Raw genomic sequence first — 18,723 nt, forward strand, 5'->3', positions numbered from 1 at the left:
GACAGCAATGATAAACCTTTTTTCGTCGACATAATTTTGCTAGGTGCATGTTTTATATCACTTGGGGTAAGAAAAGTAAAAAATGGTTGCCGGTTTGTATTCATTCGTTCTTCGTCAAATAGACTTTTAAAATATTATGAATAATAATTTAGGCTCAAATTTAGGTTAAGGTTAGGTTTTAATCGACATACGATCATATCATGATTTTATATTTAAGTGTGTAAATTATAGTATGGCATCAAATACAGTATTGTCTGTAATTGTAAATAGTTTAGGTGGGTTTAGGTGATAAGCACTTTCTTTTGTTCGTGTAAATCCAACAGTAGGATTTTTTTTTTTCGTATCCCAATCCTCAATCCTGTCATTTTGTCACAAAACCGCGTATGCTCGAAGACGTTTAGTTTAGTAATAATATCCGCGAGAGCAAATCCGACAACAATAACTGTGTAATACATCACATCAGCCTATCCCAATGCTAGGTCTGTACTAAAAAATACAACGTTAATATTGAATCGTAGCTTATGCAGAAGCGTCACAACGTACAATAATATACGTAACAGCGTGTCCTTTCCAAAACGATAAAAAACCTTAGTAATGTCATTGGGGTAATTGTAAAGTTGAATTGTGAGTTTGGGGTAAGATTAAAAAAAACAGCATAATTACCTTGTCTTGCTTGTTACCCCGTTTAAAAATACTAGTAATCATTGTATATGTATTTTTTGCACTAAAATGTTCACTTAATAATATGCAATTTAGTAAATTAAACAAAAAACATATTGGAAAAATACTGTTTAAATAAAAACTGCACTTTTTATGTTGCACGCTCGTCTTTTTTGCATTCAAGAAAATTTATAACTAAAACGACAATGGTTGTAAAAAAACATTGTGATAAAAACAGCTCTAACCATAATGTACAGTTAACATCAAAAATTAATTTGAGATTATATTATACGCAAGTTAAAATCCATTTACTAATAATTAACGGAGGATCCCTGGGCCCCAATTCTGCTATTTACAACGGTCGATGAATGAATGAAATTTGGCTTAAAATGTCAATTTCCGTATTTTCTTAAGCATTTTTCTACACAATAATTGTAAATTCAGTATGGGATGGTAAACTCAAGGTCAATACAATTAACTTCGAATTATTGTATTAGCATAATGCTTAAAAGAATAGGCATAATTTCAAATTTTATCCAATCGCCATTCATTCATCGGCCATTGGAAAATAGCAGAATCGGGGCCCTGACTGTCTAGAAACTCGTCTGTCAAATAGCGAGCACACCGACATAAAAAACAAAGCATAAAAAATACTATTACTCCAAAACAAAATCATTTTTTTTCAATCGTATCGCAAAAATATATATTAACACACTATCGTTGTATTTTTAATATGTCCAGCAGTGGACGAATATGGGCTGATGATGTGGTTGTATTTTACAAGTAAACATTCGAAAATATTTTGAGAAAATCTTTGGGGAAACTTTTGCCTAAGCGTGGAGTAATATACCCACAAAAACATAGCCTACATTTTTATGCTGTAAAAAAAATCTAGACAAGAATTAAGACGCCTTTGTATTTTCTCGCTAACTGTACCTACATAATTTGACGCGAGACTGATCATATACAATAAAGATACCTAGACCTAGTATTCATGTATAACCTAGGCCATAAGGCCTACATAATGATAGACTGCAATACACAACTACTATATATATTATTATAACAAATGGCCAGGGACGTTTTACTGTCAATCGTAACTTGAACATTATTTGGCTGTGTGGGCTTAGATCATGCCTTTCCCATGAGGAATAAATTAAAAAAAAATGGACATCATTTTGTGACATCTGTCAAAACATGTATTTATTTAACTTTTTAATATAACCTCGTTTGTACCCAACTGCTTGGTAAAGGTTTCCTCCATTTGAGTCTGTCACTATGGCAAACCCCTTTACACGAATCCCTTAAGAATCATTTTGGTCGGTTATTTGTAATTTCTTCAAGAGAAAAACGTGATCCAAATTTTATGATAAAATACTGCGCGTCACCTAAGCAAAAGTTTTGACAGTAACTGTCGTGAGAATGATTCATTATTAAATGATGTAGGTAACGGTTTACTCACGCGTATTTATCGGGGTAGCCCGACTAGTTTCGGACCCAACCGGAGTCCTTAATCATGAGCTGACGCGGCGGGATCGCGAGTGCTCATGCTCATGTGCTCATGATTAAGGGTACTACTAGTCGGGCTAACCCGATAAATACGTGCGAGTAAACCGTTACATCATTTAATAAGCAAAAGTTTTTCAAATAAACATAAGCATTGACTCAGAACTTACAAATATAAATCAACTGATTTGTTTGAAGAAAAAATACTCATATATTTTATAGTGCGTTGCAGGATTACTCTTAAATCTCATAAATCAATGACGCTACACTGGAATAAAATTCCTGTTTTAAATTCACATTGAAGAAAATACATTTCGCAGTCCCTATATATTTTTTAATTATAACGTAACTTATAATGTTTAGCGTGTACCTAATCTCTATTATAAGAATATAAAATTATAATACACCGTTGTAAATAAAAAAATAAGAATAATTAGTATTAAGGTGTGGATGTTGATGTGTGTGTAAGTGAGAATATGTAAGTTTTGTGTGTGAATATGTGAGGGGTATGATTGATCAAACGTGACATTTGGCAAATTATGAATCGTAAACAAAAAATTAAATACATCGTTTAATGAACTCAAAGTTTCCCATATACTTTAAAGATATCATGGTGTTTTTTTTTTCAAAATTTATAAAGAACTCAAATCTCAAAAAAATTCAAAGGAGTATTTAAAAACTAAAAGAACAACAACAACTTTTCAATAAAATATTTAAAACATAAAAATCTAATTAAATATTCAATGTCAAAACAATCTTTTGAAAGCCATAAAAACGCATCCATAGACAAACCATAAACATCTATACACTTGCATTTATTTTACATTTTTTATGTTAGTACTTTCATTGCCTATTCTAACTACAACAATATAACAAACAACATATTGTTCGACAGACATCATGCATGCAATATGAGCAGCATATGCAGAATACCATGAAATAAATCACGTGTATGAAACTGTATGCAAAGTGATAGCATGATGTGAAAACAGATGTGGTTCATAAAACTTAAGGTACGGGCAAACAGCTGATTCTATTTATATTGTTAAAGAGCCGATAAGTAGTGGTTCGATCGCTGGACAAATGTCTTTACAAATGTATGTATATTACAAAGTTATTGTCGCTTGCTAAATAAAAGGTGAAAGTAAACCATCCACTTTCCCGCCAAAAGGAGGTGGGTGTACAAAATGATGCACGCGTCTTTCCAAAAAAAAAAGAACAAAAAAAAGGTGTGTTAAATCGGTACGGGCGGCTTAAACTCTGACACCAGATAGTACATCAATTAAACGTTACGAAAAGCAGAATAATACAAATCATGCTTTCTAGAATTTTCTTTTCTATTCCGTAAAAAAGATTTGAAACTACGACCTTCGATTTAGCCGTCCAACGGTCATACCATTACATCACACACATCTACAAAAGTTATAAAATCGGTTTACTCACATGCCAATTCCAAATTAAAACGCCATGGATGTCAAAATACTCCGTTTTGAAACTTTGGTTCATCATAAAAATCTGATTCAGTCTGTAATCAGTCGTTAAGAGTTTAAAAGGTTCCGTTTCCGTTTATTAAAGACAAAAAAAAAGTATATTGATAACGTATTTTTTAATTTTATCTCGCAAACTAAAAATGAACGGGATACAGTGATTTAAAATCTCGTGTGACGTCACTTACCAGTACGCTATTTACTAGCAAGTGACGCCCCACTACCATTCATTTCTTCACTTTAGTGCTTTTAATCTTCCTTCCTCACTTTTAATGATGTGATAAAATGAAAAATTTGTACGTTTTCAATATTTTTTGGAAATCTGTCTTACGGACGAAACAGATTTATATTATTAGATTTAGGCATATTTTTTGCCGCCTTAGGCTCTATCTACCCGGCCTGTAAGAAAAACCAGCCCTTGGCCCTTGCTGTCAACTTTTATTTTAAACACACCACTTGTAAGAGCTACAGCCGACATTCACAAATAAGACGCGTACTTCTAGAACCACATTCGTTTGAATTGTATGGGAGTGTATGTATGAAGTGTGCACGTTTAGTTATAGTACAACCAAGAATAATCGCAACAAACAATATCACAAAGGTCTTCCAATATGTAAGGTTCAGTTGTAATATAGGAGTTAGTTTATGAGCCATTGTTATAAGCAAAGTTATATTTTTGAAAATAAATGTCAATGTAAGTACTCGTATAATGTTATCGTATACTTAAATATAACCACTCGTATAAATTATGTAGTCATATCATTAATAATGTTTAAATTGTAGTTTTTATTTATTCTAACGTATTAATTCAGACTCTTATTTAAATAAATAAAGAAAATGCGTCGTCATACGTTTTTAACTCCGCTATTCCATACTAGATGGCGCTGTATCTCTTCACTTATTTAAATTCACTCTAAAATTTTCATCCGGAATTTTAATAACTGTTTTAAATTATATTATTTTCGACTTAACAAGTGTTGACTAGAAACTTTATCTATTATTATGTAAGATAAAGGTAAATATAACCTAAAAGCGCGCTTTACGTACATAGATTTGAAATGTAACGCACAATCAATATTTCCTTAAGTATTTAAATTATTTTAAATACAATTAAAATTTCGAGTTACGTAAAAAAATGCGTGCGTGAAAGCAAATGCGTGCTTGTGAGAAATTGCGTGCGTCTGAGTAAATATTATTATGTATCAAATTATTCTAGAAAAAAAGTCAATGTATCAGAATTTAATTTATTTTAGACTTAATTGTTTTTTTTTCTTCAAAATCTAATTTCCGTTTCACAGTTACTTACTCCTCATATTTACACATTTATTAGTATGGATGTTATTCTATGTATTTTTATAATTAAAGTCTCTCTCTATGTCATTATTATTAATATTTTAAAATATTGGTGTCGTTTCTTTGAAAGTTAAAAACATTTAAATTAAATAATTCAATATCGAGTCGCTCCTTGGGCTATTCTTCTTAATAAGATAGTAATATAACACTCAATAAACTCGTTGTAAATATAAAAAAAAACTGTTGTGCAAGACAATAAGCAACTTTTTTGATAAAATAGGTTTTAAGTATTTGACTTTATAAGGTTTAGTCATAGACAATTTAAGATAACACTTTAATGGCACAGAATGTTCGCTATTTGAAATTCAAAAGAGATTTTTCAATCTTGTAACGTAAGTGTAATTATAAAAGCTTGTAGATGTAAATAGATTAAACACCTTTACGTTGTAGATAATTGTATAAATATTTAGTATCTAAATAATCATTAAGATAAATATATCTTATTCAAATGTATATTTCCAAAGGTGTAGCAACCATACAGTATTCTGCTAAGATATTTTAAATAACTCCGTATTTCAAGATTCCACGTTAAACTCCAACAATAAGTATGTCATAAAATCTGTAGATTATTTATTGTAGTTGATATAATCCTCTGAAATTGCTTAAGGCAGGAACCCATATTTAGGGCAAACAACATCAACACGATCAAAAGCAGCTTTAACAATGATTATCGCCATCAAACATACTGATTACTGTCAAACAAAGTACGTTTTTAAAATTGCCACCATTCCTGTCAGTAATTTGGAGGGAATTTAATACTAAAAAGTGTTAAAATAAATTGATGTTTCACTAATGTTTTATGCTTAAAGTAGGTTTAATATTTAAGTCATGTAGAAATGTAAATAATTATGAAAATTATTGTAATTGATGTTGTTTATTTCTGTTTATAAAACTCTGTGATAATTTTGTTCTTGTTTATTATTAATGTAATATTGTTGTCTAATATTGCTAATTACATTCAAGCTAAACAAACGTCAACGAATCTGTTTCTGTGCAGGGCACATAGACAAATGACATTTCTCTTAGCTCTTACGCTAGCTGAATCTATTAAATGTATTAAAAAAAAACAGTCAGCTATAAAAACGATTGTATAAATGAAGGAATAAAGGGAAAATGGCGGCTGAATTTTCAATTTTGACACATTCACCAGACAGACAGAAATAGAAAAGCAAAAAATGAACTTTTTTCATATTCATGATTCAACCCATCGAAGACGTTTGTCGGGCTTGTGTGTAAATAGCATTAGTTGAATGTAAAGTGATAATGTCTGTACGTAAACTGTAACTTAAAAAATGTATCATCAAAAATGCATTTTGTTGGAAACGCTATTTGTAAATGGCGCGATAATCTATGGCCAATTCCATGATTATTGCACCGACAGAAATCTAATAATGACTTGACTAATAAAAATCTGCTTGTATTTTAACCATTTGTAATTGTATCAAAACTAATTTGTAAAAGATAATAACTGCATTCGAATGATCGTAATATACTAAGGTCGCTTAAAAAAATATTGATAAAAGTGTTAAAGAAAGAGTTATAATGTAGAACTCGCTTAATGTAGTACAAGACTTCCACAAACATTACTTAAGCGTATTTATCGGGATCGCCTGACTAGTTTCTAGTGCGACATCGATGAATTTGACTCGCTCGTTCACCGTTACGTCAGCTGCTGCTCATGATTAATGAGACCGGTTTGGTGTAAAACTAGTCAAGTAATGCCGAATAAAACGCAAGGCAAACTATTTTTAAATAATGATAGCGAAGTTTGGTAATATACAATGCTCGTAACCGAAAGTTGAAATGGTATAGGTACCTAAGTGGCTAAAGTCACTGAAAAGAATAAATTAAGTGTGCTAAAACAGTTCGGGCAATTGTAATCTTTATCCAGAACATGTTTCTTCAAATATTTGTAGTAAATGACTGCTTCCAATAGATTTAGTTGAATAATAAATGTGTATTGTTGATAATGGTTTTTTATTTATCATGGCTGTGATTTCTTCATTAACTTAAAAAGATCAGCTAAAAGCAAAAGCTACTATGTACAGTGTTGAGAAACTTAAAACCCAAGGCTCTAGAAATCAAAATCTTTGTTTTCTAATAAAAATGTAGTAAATTTGAACTTTATTGCTATTCAATAAAGTCTATTTAATAACAAGCACTTACTGTTGTCTGAGCAACGTCCTAAGGAGTCGGTTTGCTCTGGATTACCACTATTCAAAATAAGGATGCTAAATTGATTATTCGTTCGCCGGGAAAGCTAGTTTACAATAAATATATAAAAAATGATTTTATTTCCAGTCAAAAGATCCACTAAGGATCCTTTTGATGATACGTTTTGAAACGGTAGTGACATCTATATTCATTTTTAGACACCGCAGAGTACAGAGACATCTGTTGGAGCGTTTAAAAGCTTTAGAAGGGCTCATATGTTTTGGAAAAAAACATTTTATCGGTACAAGTGTCCTATTAAGATACCGTCAGAAAAGCGAAGTAATTCAAAGACAACTCTTTTGAGTAATTATTATATCACTAAAATCATCGCAATAACCATTTCTGTAGAAACCGTAATTTTATGACATAACGTCTGCAACAATCACTACAGTCTAGCTTGTCTATTGTTTGTCTTGTTTGACAAAAAGGACGAAAAGCCAGAGTTGACGGCTACTTTTTCTTATTTATTTTACGAAAACCAAAGCTAGTTATGGGATTATAACAACTAAAACATGGAAAACCTGTACTGCAGATTCTGCGCCGAGCCCAAGAGCTCCGAAAAGCTTTTGAACCTTCAGAACGACGCAGAAAAACACGATGAAATAATATTAAAACTCGCATTTGTGAATGCAGTGTATGTCAACGTTACGAACAGTGATATGTTGCCGAAAACGATATGTTTTATATGTTACAACAGTCTAAACAAGGCTTACGAGTTCCTCGACGGTGTGAAGAGAGCGCAAGACGTTCTATCTAACATTTTCACAGCAATAAATGAAACTAAAGACGACTTATCGGACGACGATCGAATACCAGGTTTTGACGATTTTCTTGGTAACGACGACTCCGCCGCTGTTAAAACCGAAGGGAACACGTCTAGCAATCACATTGGACAGCACATAGTCGACGTAAGAGTAGAAGTGAAGCAGGAATTGAAAGAAGAAGCGTCAGACGGCGAAGATCAATCAAATTACGTTGACGCCTTAAATGTACATGATATTTTGAATGCTGCGATATGTAATGCCTCGTTTACGTCAAACGTGTACGAACCAGCGACGATACACGCTAAGGAGATCGGAGATTTGAGTAAGAAGGTCGTAAGATCCTGGAAAGAGTATCCATGGGTCTGTGGATACTGTAACATAGAGTTTTTAAACATTGATATGTTAAGGTCTCACTGTAAAGTTGTACACGGGAAGTGTTCTGCTTTCATGTGTATTGATTGCAAAGCGGGCAGGAACGAAGACTTCACTAGTTTTATGAAACATGTTAGGAAACATAGAAAAATGTTGAGGTATGTGTAATTTTTTAAGTAAAACATAATATTAATTTTTGAATAATACCTGATGAATTATTAGACTAATGTATGAAATCAATTAAATGTAAGTCCCCATGAGTGACTAGAAATAAAGAGTATGGAAAAAGAAATTATATTAAATCCTGTGTGATTTTAGTACATTTGATGAAGTTAATATCTCTTTATTAGATATGGAGTTATGAATTATGATTTCCGGAGTTCCTCCAGTTCTTCTCCATAATAATGATATTTTAGAACCGTTCACCTTGAGTCATTAGGTACTGTTACATTTTAAAGATCTGGAAAAACAGCCTATTTTAAAAATCACACTTAGATTTTGGCATTACACAAAATAAATACTCATTACTCAATCAATTACGAATTGAATGAAATGAAGAAACTAATTAGAACTTTTTATAATTTCAGAAACCACTGCTACTACTGTGATTTAATATTAGATAAAACGGACAGCTTAACTAACCACATAAAACAACACTTTCAAAAATCACAATTACCGTGTCCACTCTGCGGTGAGATATTAGAAAACGAAGAATCCTTAAAGATCCACGTCCAAGACTTCAATACGATAAAACAGAAACGAAGACCGAGAAGAAAACCCGGTACGCCCATCACCGTAGAAGATTTAACCTGTGAACTATGTAAAAAGGTCTATAAGAACCCAAATAGTCTACGTGACCATATGAAGTTACACACGATTGACCGTAAAAGAAACTACACTTGTGATCGTTGCGGCAAAATGTTCTACAACAAAGGTACGCTCACATCACATATCTTATCACATGACAAGAACCGTCCCCACGTATGTAGAATATGTAATAAGTCATTCTTATACCCAAATATGTTACGAAGGCATGTGGAAATGCATTCTGGGATTAAACCGTATTCTTGTGAGCAATGCGGACGGTGTTTTAGGCTGCAATATCAACTGAATGCCCATAAGATCATACATACGGACTCCATGCCATACGTATGCTCATATTGCAATAAAGCTTTTAGATTCAAACAGATTTTGAAGAACCATGAAAGGCAACACACCGGTGCTAAACCATATTCCTGTCAGCACTGCGGTATGGAGTTCACGAATTGGTCAAATTACAACAAACATATGAAACGGAGACACAATACGGACACTTCAAAGAAAAAGATTACACCAGAAGGAGTGTTTCCGGTTAATCCGGAGACAGGACAGATCATGCAGGTTCAGGATCCAGCGGGCACTGAGGAGTGGAAGACCAAGATCATGATACCTGGGAAAAGAGGGAAAAAGAAAGTTATTAAGCAAGAGAATATTTAATGTACAAAGCAATTTGATAACTTCTTTCATTATTGCTGTGGTGAACGACTGTAAATGAATAAACAATTTATCACTATCGCACGCGCAAGAATTATTTACTATTTGACAAAAAAAACAGCTTCGTCTGATGGATTCCAAAAAATATATCTCATTCGTATTTTTTTCGTTAGTGTCGTAACATGGGATAACGGGAAAACAGTGAGTAAAAATATCTTGTGGCGTCACTCGTACCAAGTTTAAAAAAGAAAATACGTGTTCAATATTTTTTGGAAATTATCTGACGGACTAAACTTAGTTGCGACTCTGTCAAATGATAAGTGCGTTTGATGTATTGCAATAATTAACATATTAAGTGAAAAATGTCATCTACAACAATTAAAATTATTTCTCATATCTACTTGATGTCATATTGACCCTAAGTGTCTGTAAAGTGTAAGAAAAATGATCAATGTACAATGCAATCATTCGCATGTCACCACGCCAAACCCACTGAACGCTACGTATCGCGAGTTTAATCCCCGCGTAGGACAAGCATTTGTGTGATCCAAGAATGCTTGTCCTGAGTCTGGGTGTCTATGTGCATGTGAAGTAAATGTTTGTGAAACCGCTTTTGAAACCGTCTGCGACACAAGGATTAAATTCCTTAGTGCGAGAGTCGTTTTTTCTTTCTTGATTCAACAATTATTGCGTATAAACATTTTAGCTCGTGACTGTACATAGCAAAGACAATATTTATCCATAAACCTGAAAAAAAACAAAGATATAAGAAAAAAATCTTCTACGTTTTCTAAACTGTTTTTTTTCTTCGTATTATGATTGAAAAACATGAGTATTTTAAATAATTATTATTTAACGTAAAATTGTTGATAGTATTATTATTATTTAGTATTTTATTTATATAATAGTACGTACAATAACCTTAGTTATAAGTTGCACATAGCATCGAAAGGAAATGCAATATTATATTTTTATGATAAGTATACAAATGTATAAAGCACACTTAATAGTGTTAATAAAAGATTAGAATTAAATGTGATTATTTTTGTTATTGAACTAGCTGTTGCTCGCGTCTTCGCCTGCTGTTGAATAAGGTTTTAAAAACATTACCCTCTTTAAATAAAATCGAGTAAAAGTTGCAACTACCTCCATACCAAATTTCATCTAGATCGATCTAGCTATTTCGGCGTGAAGATGTCACAAATACACGCAGACACACATTGACATTTGAAAATTTAGGGCTAGGTGTGGTCTGGGTAAGTGACTGCGGTAGCTTAGTTGCTTAAACGACGGGCGCGTTGCACTAGGAGTTCGAGTCCTGTCTGTGGTGAAAAAAAAACCTTTTATAACTTAGTTGTATTTAATTGTAAATGAAATGTGTTCCTTTAGTAGTTATTGATTTAAATAGTCGTCGTAAATATCGGTCTTATTAATCATTGGCGATAGTTCACTTTTGCATACACTAATTAGATAATAATAATGATATTGCTGTTTTCCACAGGAAGTGACGTATTACAGCTATATCAAAAGAAGAATATTAATAGGTTAGACGGTAGAAAAAGAAGGCAGCGGTACAGTTGATAGAAAAAAAAAACAGTTTTTTTTATTTTTAACTTGGATATCTTTGTGTGCCTAGGTGTTATAGTTCCTTTTAAGCCACTTAAGCCCTCTCATCAAGATCCCTCCTCACTCGTAAAGTTCCGAAAACTGAAGAAGTAAGTACCTGCTGACTTATGAATAAAATTTCGATGAACTATTTGGAATAATGATGCTGTTTTAATACTTCGAGAAAGATACTAATTTCATGTGAAACCTATAATTATTTTGTTTCGGCCTTAGACGAGACGAGGGGGCGCCATCTACCGTAAAAAAATGTTGTTTTAGTCTCTGATCATCATGTTGATGATCTCTGCAGTTCTTGTGTTTTTCTTTTTATCTTCTAGTATATTTCAGAAACGAGTTTTCCCAACACCATTGCTGTCTGTTCCGAGATTTTTGCAAGGAAATTAATTTAGTGATGTCAAGTGATTTACGGTTTTTCACAAAATAACTTTATTGATTTTTAACATTTAATATTCTTCATTCATTTATAGAATTACTCATTTCGTTATCTCAAAATACGAAAACTATTTTGCCTCCACCTACAATCTTGGTGAAGTAGTCTACATAAAAACCGATTTTAATTTAAAATATTGATTAGCATACCTTGTTGTCAAACTTAGTAAAAGAAAACAAAGTGTTTTTGTTGATAATCTGTATCAGTGCACTGTGTGTGTACTCGAATGAAATGTCATAATTGAGAAATGACGATCGTTCGACTGTGTGTATCGAAACTATAAATTTAATCATAATTGCGTTATTCCAACATGAGTGACGTGGAAAACATATACTGTCGGCTTTGCGCCGAGTTAAAACCCAACAATAAACTAATAGATCTAAAAACTGATGATGAAAAATCACAAGAAATAGTCACCAAATTAACTCGACTACATATAGAGTTAAATGATAATATGTTTCCAAAAACGGTATGTTTGATGTGTGTTACCTCATTACAGAGCGCTTACGAGTTCGTTACGACTGTAGAACAAGCTCAAACAGTTCTAAACGACTTGATACTCGTTCGGCAAATTAAAAAGGAGAAAAATGTTTCGGACGACGAAAATGATGTTACCGAAGTCCCTGACGATACTTGCCAAGATTATTTAGTTGTTAAAGTTGAATCCAAGCCCGCTGAACCGAAACCCACTGAAAGTAGTTCGAAAGCAGTTGAAAAAGGTCCGAAAAAGGGTCCACAGGTTTACAGAAAGCGAAATCTTAGTCCTACAATAGAACCGGTACCAGTTAACGACGTTAAACTGTCATGGAAGGACTACAGTTGGATGTGTTCATACTGCGACACCCTGTTTCCCAATGTTGATGAGTTAAAAACACATTCAATGGAGTTCCATAACGCTTGCAATGCATTCCGATGTACGGACTGCAGACGAAGAAAGTTGAGGCTTGATAGCTTCTTGATTCATGTTTGCAGACACCGAAAACACCTGAAATTCTCCTGCTATAAATGTCCTATGAAGTTTGCAACTGTAAAAGTTGGAAATTATCATAGAACGAAGCATATAAATTCCAATTACGTTTGTCTGGGATGCAACACAAATTTCACAACGAAGAAGGATTTGAATAGTCACGCAAGTAAATATTACAAAGAGACACGAGTAAGAAAATTACCAGATATACCACAAGATGATACTTTAACATGCGTAATATGCCACAAGACATGTCGAAACCGAGGCAGCTTAAATGTGCATCTGTTAACACATACAGACAGAAAAAAGAACCATACCTGTGAAGTATGCGGTAAATGTTTCTTTCAAAAGGGCAGTTTGGCGGAACATATGCTTCAACACACAAATGAAAGACCGTTTCCCTGTGAAATATGCAAGTTTTCCTTCAAAACATCGAGGCAGCTACGAAGGCATGTCGGAGTGCATGATGGGATAAAACCTTTTGCGTGTGACCAATGCGGTAGATGCTTCAGATTAAAAAAGCAATTACTATCCCACAGTATAATCCATACGGATTCCTTTCCACATGTCTGCTCATACTGCAACAAAGGTTTTCGTTTCAAAACCATTCTCAACCAACATCTGCGTCAACACACCGGTGTTAAACCTTACAACTGCAGTATCTGTCAACGGGACTTTACAAATTGGCCAAACTTTAATAAGCACATGAAACGAAGGCATGGTACGGATATGGCAAAGAAGAAACACACACCAGAGGGAACATTTCCTATAAATTCTGCTGGCGATGTTATATACCCTGCAGGAGATTGTCTAGATTGGAGAAAGAAAATTATGATGGCTACGCAAAAAGAGAAACCAAAAGTTGATGATAAGATTGAAACCGTAATGCAGAGAGAATCGGTACTTACTGGTGAAGTCAGTAACAATTGAATAAAATTATTTAAAAAAAGATGTTTAAAGAAAATTGTAATGAATTGTAAATCGAAGAGTACAGTCTATGGTATAAATATTCCAAGTCGAAAAGAAATATATTGTAAATAAGAATTAACAATCATAGACTAGATGTTTAAAATTTCAAATTTTAATTATTGGTGTTGTTAAATCCTATTCTGGAATAGTATTAGATATTATGTGTTGTGAAATCTATTGAATATAAAATAGAGCAATATTAGGAATTTGTCAACGATGTGGAAAGCCATAAGAGGCACCAACCGTAGGATAAGAAATAAAACAGTAATATTATAAATGTTGGTAGTTTGTAAACAGATTTAACCTAACCTTAATGTAAATCAATCTTATTGGAATCTAACAATGAATGATTCTTTTATTCTTGTCCATTTTAGTCAACAACAAATTTTTCACATACCAAGATTGTATCAAATATAACATAAAAATACAAAGCCAGAAAAAAGCTATCATTGTTGTACTTATTAGAGGCCCTACCTCTACAAATTGCTGATGAGAGCAGTAGTACGTATTGTTCTCACAAAAGGGCCTGCCTCTCGAAATAAAACCATATCAGTTGTTTAAGCAGGACGCCACTCTTCGCCAAGTTGGACGTTGCCTTTCTTTCACAATTGTCTTATTTGCTATGGTAGTGGGTCCCAATTGACGTCCCCTGGTACCCGTAAAAGAAAGTAAAGTTTGTTAATATGCTTGAAGCAGTATTAAAAGTAGGTATTACAGTAAAAAAAATAGAATTCTGTGCGAGATGAATAAAACTAAAGAGTTAGATGTTTATGTGACCTCACATGCTACTAGCGCCTCTAGTGGAAATGTCTTAAACTAACGAAACTCACCTTTTTAATAGCCTCGACCACATTTGGATCATACCGTGATTTTATCGAGCCTCCCAAGTATTTTTTTTTGGGAGTCATAATAAAAACACAAGTAGCGCTATATTCAATAAGTTTCCAATAAAAAAAGCTAAGTAAGTCCTTATCTTTAGGCCCCCTTTAATAGTTATATTGATAAAAACACAATGCATTCTGAAACAAAATATTCGATAATTCAGCATAATTAAAAACTTATATTGTTGGAAGTTACACCGAGAAATTATGTAAATAATAAATATTATAATTGTTATTAAGTAGATAAGTTTATTTAAATCCGCGCTAGTGATCAATCTTTTTCGTTACAATAATTGAGAATTGCAATATTTTTTTTAATTAATTAAAAGAAGAAGCGAACTATTTTTGTACTTATGTGCACAGACCTAAGTTTATATAGACAGTATCGTTACCCAGGTATTTAATAAATCTGCTTGTATATTATTTTTGTCTTGCAAATTAATTTTAATCTTTTAGATACTCCATTCGTTGAGGTGCCTACTGCCTACTTATAAAAAGGTGAACAATCATAGTATATTCTTGTCCAAATATCCCTTAAGCATTAAAATGCTTCTAAAAAACAACGATAAAGATGACAAAATCAAAAATACCACTGAAATATATCAGACGTTTTTTTATTTAAAATCCGTTTACATACATCAAAAGACATATTGTTTACCTTTTTTTTCAAGTACATAGCCCAATGGAGTAGGTATTGGTACTTCTAATCTTTTCTTTCTTTTGTTGTTTGTGCCTGTAAATAATTAAAAAAAAACAATCCTTGATTCCTGGGTTCATCCGCGCCAATAATTTGTGTATTTATATAAATAAATAAATGTGTGTGTTTATGAAAAGTTATTAAGTTACTACCTATATTATTATTAATTAAGTATTCGAAGGCAATAAGTGTTATTTAGTTAATTAATTGATGATTAAACTCTGTTTTAAATTAACTTAATTAATTAAAGGTATGTTAAAATATGGTGTGATTTGTTGTTTATCTATAGAACATTAAAAATGAATCCCCATTTTCCTTGGTCACGGCATTACGCGAACGGCTGGACCAATTTTGCTACATTTTTTTGTTGTAGATATTTGTTATTGTCAAGAAAAGGAAAAAAAAATGAAAATTATTTATATGCATAAAACAAACTGCTAAGTGACATCTTATCCCACTAATATTATAAAGGCGAATGTTTGTGAGTGTGTGTGTATGTTTGTTACTTCTTCACGTCGAAACGGCCGAACCGATTTTAATGAAATTTGGTACAGAGTTAGCTGACACCCTGGATTAACACATAGGCTACAATTTAGTACGAGAAAATATCTTATTTCCATGGAAAAGTCGAATTGGCGGAATATGTATGGTGAACTTTCTACCTTCATATTTTTTTCAAGGATCTTTAATCACATTATAATTAATAAGAGCCGAGCGGTGATAAAAAATCTTACAAATATGGACAGAAGTTGCGTGGACTCCAAAAACTAATCCGATTTCAAGAAATCCTAAGTTATAGCTTCTATCCACGCGGACGAAGTCGCGGGTAACAGCTAGTTAACTATAGATTTAAATGAAACAAACAAATTCAGTAATACACTTATTTACTAGCTATTAAGGCTAAGCAACGCGGCGAAGTCTTTTCATTCAATATTTTCTTAAATCTACAATTTTCGACGCCATTTTCTTTTAAATACATAACGCGATCGAATAATACCAAGTTTTCTATGACTGGCTGCAAATAATTTTGCAAGAGAATAAAAATTCCCGCCCTTTTTAACTTCATTTCAGTCGAACGCCATAATGACATAAGTTCCTCTAAATCAAAAGTTGGATTCTTAACTTTATCTGCATTGGCTAAAGGTTCATTTTCGATTAAAGTAAATCCATTGGTAGTTGCGTCGAGTATGTAAGCTTCAAAATTGTGGTCCATTGCTTTAGTTTTAACGGCTTTTCTTTTCTTCCTCTTTAATTTGCAGTTGTCTGAAACAGATTTTAATAATATAGTATAGTCGAAACTCACTAAAGAGAAATAGGAAAAGCTAAGATACGTGTATCCCTCCCTCTGATCCCTTCACGCTGATAAAGACCAATTTAAAATAATTTTATTATATAACAGGTCGCATCAAACGTAATTGACTAATATCTTGTGACCTATTCGTTTCAACCCTTGAGTTGAAACGAATACTCATACTAGCGCCAATTCGAGCAGTGACAAGAGTTGGAACTACGCTCGATCGACAGCTTACGACGGTGATAACACTTGATTGTTAACCATTGTCGAGCTTGATTTATTCCATAGTACTATTTCAGGACCGAATCACAATCATAGCAGTACTGGATTATTATAATACTTACATTTAACCGCAAATAGTTGTAAGACCGCTCGAGAGAGTAAATTAAAAACTAAATCTTCTAATTTTTCACCAACAGATGGAGGTTGCGCCGCTAACCTCAGAAAAGGCACTCCTAAATACTTCTGACTTTTATTCTTTTTAAAAATATTTTTAAAACTATTACTTAAAGGGAAATTCTTAAACAGACCATCATTTCCATCCATTTTATGGTAACAACAAGGCATAATAACCATCGCCTTTGCGTCTTTCATTTTCAAAAATAGGTTTATTGCGTCTATGGTTAAGTCCGCGCAAGCATGAAGGCCGGTTATACAGAAATCCCTATGATTTTCAAACTTATCTTGCAAATAGTTTAAAATATTTTCATCGGAATTTTCAGTGATCATATGTTTAATATATTTTACATTGGCTATGGAGTTCAGATGATACTTCCGCTGTCGTTTTTTGGCGCCAACGTAATGACTTTCATTACATTCGATTCCTAATATTTTGAAACCAGTTGTTTCGAAGAGATATTGGTCCAAATAGCCCTGGAAAATAAACGTAAAAATTTCAAACTTAGGCACTTATTTTATTAGGTACTTAAAAAACGACTCCTACACATCAACGGTGGTTTCACTAAGATGAATTACGCAAACGCTTGTTCTAAGCGATAATTTAACTCTGTGAGCCACACATCGCTCAATTAATTGAATATAGGTATGTTATTTTAGGTAGATAATCATTGTTAAGTGTCTTTAGAAATACTTACCAATCCAGAACCAAAATCGACAACAACCTCGCAGCCGATATCTTCACACATATCCTTTATTTCCTTAGCTAAATGTATTATTTCATGTTTCTTCTTAGGACTTAAAGGGCCATTTATATCAATTGCCAAAGGAACTTCTAGAAAAGAATCGTTGACGGCTTGTAATCTTTCTAACTTCGTAAAAAAATTGTTTAAATAATCATCATTTACTGAAGACAAATCGAAATTCTCTTCAAAGATATTCAAATCATCGTTTTTGATATCAATTTTATCTAATACGTTATGTAGTAGTATATCTGTGTTTGGAAAGTTGTATAAATATTGATATTCGTATAAAAATTCAATGCTTTCTTCGAAGTATTTCTCGGCACTGTCGAAATTTGGCGGCAGCGACATTTCGAGCTAAAAAAAGATCGAAAACAATTTTCAATTGACAAACACATTTAAGAGTTATTTAATGCACAATACAAACAAGATTTATAATATTTATGTTAACTAAAATATAAACTGGGACGAATTCGCTTTGATTTAAAACTAGCTGTTGCTCATGGCCGGCCTCATGGATGTCGGTTAATCTAAGTTGTAGCTACATCCATATTACACGATGAACGTTATCGATCCAGCCGTTTGGGCCACTCATTCTTTCGCATTTATAATGTTAGATAGGGTCCTATTCTCATCTTTGAGAGGTTGGACTAAAAAAAGAACACCTCGTTTGACAGATTATTAAGAATTCTTTGATCACTGTTAGATGCATTAACGCAGCGTAATCACCGCAACGCATTACCTAAGCAAATATACAGAGTGTCCCAAAACTCAACGATAATCTGAGATCGGATGAAAGGCCAAGTGATAACAGATCAGGGAAATAAAAAAATCCATTTCCATTTTTGAAAATAAAATTTTATTTTCTTTTCCTTAATTTATAGTTGCGAT

General features: G+C 32.8%; 3 protein-coding genes across 3 annotated transcripts in view; 2 read left to right on the forward strand and 1 right to left on the reverse strand.

Moving 5' to 3' along the window:
- Positions 1 to 1,010, reverse strand: part of LOC113504126 (glutamate decarboxylase-like) — a 51,737-nt gene extending 50,727 nt beyond the window's left edge. The window contains exon 1 of the mRNA XM_026886267.1: positions 664 to 1,010. Coding sequence (XP_026742068.1) covers positions 664 to 705 — 42 coding nt within the window. The 5' untranslated portion in view covers positions 706 to 1,010. The remainder of the gene's footprint in view (positions 1 to 663) is intronic.
- A 6,613-nt stretch (positions 1,011 to 7,623) lies between these two features.
- Positions 7,624 to 10,373, forward strand: LOC113504192 (gastrula zinc finger protein XlCGF26.1-like). Its single transcript, XM_026886361.1, has 2 exons — positions 7,624 to 8,514; positions 8,944 to 10,373. The coding sequence occupies exons 1-2, from the start codon at positions 7,733 to 7,735 to the stop codon at positions 9,830 to 9,832; spliced, it is 1,671 nt and encodes a 556-aa protein (XP_026742162.1). The 5' UTR covers positions 7,624 to 7,732; the 3' UTR covers positions 9,833 to 10,373.
- Positions 10,374 to 12,089: 1,716 nt separating this feature from the next.
- Positions 12,090 to 14,168, forward strand: LOC113504178 (gastrula zinc finger protein XlCGF57.1-like). Its single transcript, XM_026886346.1, has 2 exons — positions 12,090 to 13,802; positions 13,833 to 14,168. The coding sequence occupies exon 1, from the start codon at positions 12,196 to 12,198 to the stop codon at positions 13,780 to 13,782; it is 1,587 nt and encodes a 528-aa protein (XP_026742147.1). The 5' UTR covers positions 12,090 to 12,195; the 3' UTR covers positions 13,783 to 13,802; positions 13,833 to 14,168.
- The last annotated feature ends 4,555 nt before the right edge of the window (positions 14,169 to 18,723 follow it).

The sequence above is a fragment of the Trichoplusia ni genome, chromosome 21 (genome assembly GCF_003590095.1).
Source record: "Trichoplusia ni isolate ovarian cell line Hi5 chromosome 21, tn1, whole genome shotgun sequence".
In the NCBI taxonomy this organism is placed as follows: Eukaryota; Metazoa; Arthropoda; class Insecta; order Lepidoptera; family Noctuidae; genus Trichoplusia; species Trichoplusia ni.

Excerpts from the sequence above, each read along its gene's own strand:
- LOC113504178 (XM_026886346.1), top strand. The coding sequence starts at position 12,196 with ATGAGTGACGTGGAAAACATATACTGTCGGCTTTGCGCCGAGTTAAAA.
- LOC113504192 (XM_026886361.1), top strand. The coding sequence starts at position 7,733 with ATGGAAAACCTGTACTGCAGATTCTGCGCCGAGCCCAAGAGCTCCGAA. Across the intron at positions 8,515-8,943 it reads AAACATAGAAAAATGTTGAG|AAACCACTGCTACTACTGTG; the intron begins GTATGTGTAATT and ends TTATAATTTCAG.